This window comes from Arachis ipaensis, chromosome B03, assembly GCF_000816755.2.
Source record: "Arachis ipaensis cultivar K30076 chromosome B03, Araip1.1, whole genome shotgun sequence".
In the NCBI taxonomy this organism is placed as follows: Eukaryota; Viridiplantae; Streptophyta; class Magnoliopsida; order Fabales; family Fabaceae; genus Arachis; species Arachis ipaensis.
Window position 1 is genome coordinate 20598660 of NC_029787.2, and position 7463 is coordinate 20606122.

The 7463-nt window shown below is 29.2% G+C and overlaps 1 protein-coding gene across 1 annotated transcript in view; it reads left to right on the top strand.

Annotated features, from left to right (window-relative positions):
• Positions 1 to 6667, top strand: part of LOC107629890 (jasmonic acid-amido synthetase JAR1) — a gene marked incomplete at its 5' end in the record, with an annotated part of 6978 nt that extends 311 nt beyond the window's left edge. The window contains 4 exon segments of the mRNA XM_016332832.2: positions 385 to 486; positions 1708 to 2287; positions 2455 to 2704; positions 5906 to 6667. Coding sequence (XP_016188318.1) covers positions 385 to 486; positions 1708 to 2287; positions 2455 to 2704; positions 5906 to 6447 — 1474 coding nt within the window.

Sequence of the window (7463 nt, forward strand, 5' to 3'; positions counted from 1 at the left end):
GTAATAATTACTTTCTTAATTAATCTCTTTCCGTTTATTTTCATTTCACAGGAATATTCCACAATATTCAATAGAGGCCATAAATTTTATTTCCAGCTTAGGTTGTTCTTGTATTAATGACAACTACCACAACTTAATATAAAAAGTCCATGTTAAAAGTACTAATTAATTAATCTTAGCAGTCTTGTCATGCATGATGATTATTATGTATATTTTGACGATGGCCTACTTTTTCTTCTTCTTTTGTTTTTCTTTTTAATTTGGTCAAATATTTATTTAATTTTTCTTTTCTCTTGTGATATAATTAATATACGAAAGAATCTCCTGCACTTCTGGATTTTCTTCAATAATAATAATAATAAGTATTATTATTTAATTTTGCAGTTCTGGTACTACAGAGGGAAGGCAGAAGTTCGTACCTTTTACCCGCCATAGTGCACAAACTACCCTTCAAATTTTCACCTTAGCAGCAGCATACAGATCAAGGTATGCCTCTAAATGTTCCCTGTGTTCCTATTCCCATTTCATGAATTGAATAACCTATAGCAAGCATTTAAAGTGTGGTTCTATGTGTTTCAGTCATTTAATTATTGATCCTAATCATAAAATAAAATATATAGAATTAAAATACTAAAACACTTAAAACTATAGTATACCTGAAACGTTTTTTTATGGGTACTAGTAGGGTTGGAAGTGAGCTGAGCTAGACCAAGCTCACGCCCGGCTCACGAAAATTGACCTTGGCTCACGGCTCGACTCATTAACAATCGAACATATTTCTTAAGCTCAAACTCGGCTCCACGAAAGCTCACGAGCTGACTCGAACTCACGAGGGTCTTGTGTTTAAATATTTGAAATAGCAAAAAAAAAAAAAATATTGTTGCTAAATTATATGTAATAAAAAATATTTTAGCAAAAAAAGTTGTGTACTAATCTTTTTATATTTCTGTTATATACAGTATAGATTTCAAATTTTTTGTACGTCCCATGTCAATATTGATATTATGATTGTATTTGTATATCTTTTGTTTACCTCTAAGAATTTGTTTTAGTGAATTATATATAATTTTTTATGATAGAAATAGTGTTGTTTAGTATTAAGATAGATTTCCTTGGATCTATTTTTTTAAATATAATTTTCATTTGATAAAATTTTAGGTTATTGTATTTATTTCTCTATTGTATTCATCATCTAATATTTTCATCCAAATCGCAATATAAAATAACACTTATAAAGCTATATCAATATTATATTAAAATGTTTAGATAGTAAAAATAGCACACAGATTAGAGATTAAAAAATTATTATTTTCACTATTGAAAAAAATAAATGTATAAAAAATTTGTATTCTGATATAACTATAAGTATCATAGTTTATACCTAATTCTAAACATACTTTAATATTTTATATTTTTATCTTGAGATATATGATAATGTCACTCCTATCCTTATTTATGTTACTTCTCACATAATTTTTTTTATATTGTATTATATATAAATTTGTAGAAAAAATAAACGACATTATCAAAATAGAACTGATATTATCATTTGCCCTGTGTCTTCTCTCAATGATTAGAGGCAATGTTAAATTAAAAAGCAGATCTATTAAAGCCAAAAAAAAGAAAAATTCATAGACATCTAGCTTCTTTCCATCCAATGTGGCATATATATCATTGTTTTGACGGTGTAATGTGTAATTTTAACAGGGTTTATCCCATAAGAGAAGGAGGAAAGATTCTTGAATTCATATACAGCAGCAACACGTTCAAAACAAAAGGAGGCCTAACGGTAGGAACAGCCACAACACACTACTATGCAAGTGAAGAGTTCAAGATCAAACAAGAACAAACAAAATCTTTCACTTGTAGCCCGGCCGAAGTAATTTCCGGCGGGGACTACAAGCAATCGACATACTGCCACCTCCTCCTCGGCCTCTTCTTCTCCGACCAAGTCGAATTTATAACCTCTGCTTTTGTCTACAGCATAATCCAAGCATTTCGCAGCTTCCAGGAGCTTTGGTGTGAGATATGCAACGATATTAGATCCGGCTCGCTTAGCTCGCGAATTAAGTTGCCAAAGATGAGAAAGGCAGTTTTGGAAATCATTGGTCCAAACCCAATTTTGGCATCAAAATTGGAAAATATTTGCAAGGAGCTAGAATTGGTGGATTGGTTTGGTTTGATTCCAAAGCTTTGGCCAAATGCTAAGTATGTTTATTCAATAATGACAGGGTCTATGCTACCTTATGTGACAAAGCTTAGGCATTATGCAAATGGATTACCTTTGGTTAGTGTCTATATTTAATGCACAAATAAATACTTTAGAAAAATCTTTAAATATTTCAAAAATACTAGTCTTTCAGCCGTTTTAGCCGTTAATTTTAATACTACTTTGTTGTTTTATTTACATGTCGTCGTACCATATTTGATACTAATAATTTGTATTAATTATAGGTTAGTGCTGATTATGGGTCAACTGAGAGTTGGATTGGGGTTAATGTGGATCCAAGTTTGCCACCAGAGAAAGTAACATTCACCGTTGTTCCTACTTTCTCTTACTTTGAGTTCATTCCACTTTATAGACATAATAAGCAAGAAGATTACAGATCAATTGTTGCTGATGATTTTATTGAAGACAAGCCAATTCCACTTTCTCAGGTTAAAGCAGGACAAGAGTATGAAATTGTCCTTACAACTTTCACCGGTAACACATCCTTCTTTCCCTTCTACCATTATATTCATAGTAGGTCTCTAATACACAATTAAATACAAATTATGTTTAGATATATTAATTTATAAATAAATGTTATATAAAAATGTCATTCTAAAACAAAGTATATATATATAGAGTATGTTTAGTTTAGAGTTTGTTGGAGCATCAAACTCACTTTCAGTTCTTTTAGAAGTTTTTTTGTTTGGTTATTTTTTCTCCCTCAAAACTCAAACGTGATATTGTAGTCTAACCGACATTTAAGCGAAATTAAAATTTTGGTTTTTGCATTCATTTTTTTTATTTGACCATTAATTGAGAAAATTTATTTTCTATTTACCAATTCTATCTTTCATTATTCATATAAATTTTGTTAACAAAAAAATATTTTTTATCTATCAATCATATCCTTCGTTGTTCATATGATAAATTTATTTTTTATCTATATAACTTTTTTTTTTAACAAAGAGAATATTTCCTTAAAGAATTGTTTTGTCTAAATACAATGACCTTTTAATATATTAATTCTTTTCAAAATAATTTTTGTTTTAAAATAAATAGAGTAGTATATGTTTCTCAAACTATCTAATTTCGAACTTTTTTTTGGTAATATTATATTCAGATGGATGTTATCCCCCAAAATGACTTATTATATGTGTTGTACCAAACTGTGAGGGTGTCATAACTTTAATTTTTATAAATTTGTTAAAAATAACAAAATAGCGATGCCGTTTATTATTTTAATAATTAAAAAAAATATAGAAACAATTACGTTTTTTTAATTAATTAAAAAAATTTTAGACAAAACATGTCTTTTGAAAAGTAAAAAAAAATGTTTCCATAGCAAAATAAAACTCACTTGAAGTCAAATGACCTAGTGTAACACGTTGACCAATATTAAAAAAAAAAATTAGCCCCTAATTTCATCAAGTTTTGGTTGATTGTTTATTATTTAAGGAATAATTGAATATATTTAATATCTGTCTAACTAATTGATCGGCATACTAACTAAAATTACTCTAGGTAATGGCGTTACTCCTATTTTTTATAATATCACTTTACATATACATAATTTTTTGTATTATATATTTACATAAATTTATAAAAAAGAAAATGACATCAAAATAGAAGTATCAATATCAATTTTCTTTAATATAATACAAAACAAGAAAGGTTATTGAACAAATAGTGAGACTCAAAAGTTAATGAGCAACCCACTTTATTTCGGAAAAAAAAAAAAAGAGACTTTTGTTAGGCAACAATACAACGTTGCACTATGCAAAGTGTCTTTTAACTCTCAAAATATTATTATTAATAGCATCGAAAAATAAATAAATATTATTAATGGAAGTCGCCTGGCCCTTTTTTTCTGGCTAATTTTTTTTTATATTGTTTAAATATATGTGTAATACATTATTATTGGAAGATTAGGTATTTTTTTTTTGATATGGTGTTTTATTCAAATCGGACGGTCCGATTTGTTTGAAGAGAAAAATAAATTACAAATCGGAGGGTCCGATTTGTTTGGAGAAAAAAATAAGCTACAAATCGGAGAGTCCGTTTTGCATTTTTTATTTTTTTTATTTTTTAAAATAAAAATCGGACGGTCCGATTTCAACATTAAAAATTTTTTTATTTTCGAATTCACAAATCGGACCGTCCGATTTGTGATTGTTAGTTTGAAAAAAAAAATAAAACAAACAAATCGGTGCATCCGATTTGTACATTCCATACCAATGTAAAACACACTTCTGCTCACATCTTCTTGTTATACTCTTCTCTCTCTCCCACATAAAAAATAACAAGCGTTTTTTTCACCAGTAACAACTATGAATAATAGTTGATGAAATATGAGTACAGCACAATTTCTTACACATTATATATGAGTATATGACTATATATATATTGTACTTTTTGAGTTTTGACTTTTATCTGTTTTGGCCAATAAAGACCAAGTGAATGCTTTTTAGCTACCCAATCTGTAAACTATTCATCATTATTAGGTAAGCCCCATTTGAGCCCACTGTCCTCAACAAAATAACGCCTAGTGTATGTTAGAAACGTTATCTCCTAACAATAATGTTTCAATAATTTTGCAACATTGATGGGTCATTTCTAATCTAAGCTAATATAACCGTCAGTTTTTTCTTGAATGGGGAGACCCCAGTCGACAATGCAATCTAGCTGCATATTTTGCCAAAAATCTTTAACAAAGTTGGTCCCAATATATCGCAATACGTGGAAACATTAATTATTGAAATGCACACAAAAAATGGCTAGTGGGCATCACACCAATAATAATAAGTGGTCATAATTTTGCTACGTACTTGGCCGATGTGTGTTATGTTTCTACCACTATTATATATTATTGTAGTTTACTTATTTAACAAATAACAAATTTCCATTAGTTATTTAATTTCTAATTTCTATCTTATATATATGTTGTGTGTAGAGTGTAGACTAGCTATAGTAGACAACCCACGTTTCATCTGTACTACTGTAGTGACCATTGAGTCTTGTGCTTGGTTTCTGTTCGTTACTTTGATTATTAATGACTTTGATGTAATGTAGCTATCATTTCATCTGTCCTTTCTGACAAGGATATACATGGCAAGCTCCATAATTGCGCTTCAAAATTTGTTAACTGTAGTATGACTCAGAATAATAATAACCCCACAACTGTCATGATGTTTTCATCTGTAGACTCTATTAGTTTCTAGGGTTGACCACTCTAGTTTGTTATTTATTTTGCCGCCCTCTCATTCCTTAGAGGTAGTATCGTATTTCTTCTTAAAAATTTAAGACATGAGAAATTTTAAATAGAAAAAAATATTACAATTATATGGATCGGATATTGTAGAAACTAAATATGTTTTTCAATAATAATAATAATAACCATCATAGAATGTAACATGTAGGACTGAAACTATTAGCCTACTAACTTTTGATTAATCCTAAACTTTAAATTTTTTAAAATGTTAATTAATGTTGACTAGTTAAAATTTATTTTTTTATAATTATTGTAAAACACACAAAATTTCATATAGATATAAATTTTAGGAAAATACTATGGGATATATCTTTAGTGTAAAAGAAAAGAGAATCAACTAATATTAATTTAAATATATGAAAAAAAAAAGTATTAGCCATAAAAATCTTTTATTTGTGAAATAATAACTGTTTTTTCTCTTTTAGGACTATACAGGTGCAGATTAGGAGATGTGGTAGAGGTGGCAGGATTCCACAACGGGATCCCAAAACTGAACTTCGTATGCAGAAGGAAGTTAATTCTAACTGTAAACATAGACAAGAACACAGAGAAGGACCTCCAATTAGTAGTAGAGAGAGGGTCACAACTTCTGAACAGAGCAAAGAAAGCTGAGCTTGTTGACTTCACCAGCTACGCTCATGTCTCCAACGAACCCGGCCATTACGTGATCTTCTGGGAGATCGACGGTTACGCCGAGGACAGTTTGTTAGAGGCGTGTTGCACCGAGATGGACGCGTCGTTTGCCGATCACGGTTACGTGGTTTCTAGAAAGACCAAGTCAATAGGGCCCCTTGAGCTTTGCATTGTGGAGAGGGGAACATTCAAGAAGATTCTGGACAACTTCATTGCTAATGGGGCTGCTTTGAGCCAGTTCAAGACTCCTAGGTGCACTAGTAACCATGGCATGCTTAATATCCTTAGGGCTTGCGCCCTCAAGAAGTTTCGTAGCACTGCTTACAACACTTGAACTCAATAATATCATTTATGAACAATTAATAATATAATTAATTAACGCTTGCGTTATTTAATTTCATATATATATAGTATCGAAAAATTTTCACATATTCCATCCACTTTATTGAAATACTGCTATGTCATGTACAAAATAATAGCTGGGAAAACATTTGTTATGCAGCAGGTAATGTAATACCCAAAACATCCTTGGAACAATACGTAAAAAGATCGAATGGTACGGAGTCTACTGACACAACATTGACCATCAGTTTTGTTATTTTATGTTGAAAAAGTTTTTAAGGCAACCCACTGTCACGGTTTTGTATACACTTTAACGTTATTGTACCAATATTTAAATTTATTAAATCTCTTGAATTAAAATCAAATCAGTTTAATTCTTAATATTTAACAAGAAATATAAGAACACAAAAAAAAAATTTTAGTAGAAAAAAAAATTTATTACTCAAGTATTTGTTACAAATAATTTAATACTCAAATTTTAACTCTTACCTCTTATTTATAGCCATCCACCTCCTTAATAGATGGTTAGGATTAAATCTAATTAATAATCTAAATTAATCATCCAAAATTTTCATTACAAATATCTATTCTACTACAATTTTCTAAATACTTCTAAATTATTTCATACTACTCTTCATGCTTTTATATACATCTAAACTCTTTTAGATTATTCTATAACCTTCTAGAGTCTTCTAGAACCTTCTAAGATTTCTGGAATCTTTTAAAACATTTTAAAACGTTCTAAAATCATCTAAAATATTCTCAAACACTTTAAAAAATTATACAAACACTATTAAATCTAACCTTCTAAAACTTACCGTGACACCATGCTATATATAGCTATGGCTTGCAGTTAATGGGCTAATTTGTCTAATACTACACAAACTTATTTACTAATTAACAAATGGATATGCATCTATTAAAATGTCATGTTTTTCTTATATCAATTTGTATATATTTAACCATTTTATTTATTCTCTTTACGTATAAAAAAATTTAAGATGATTT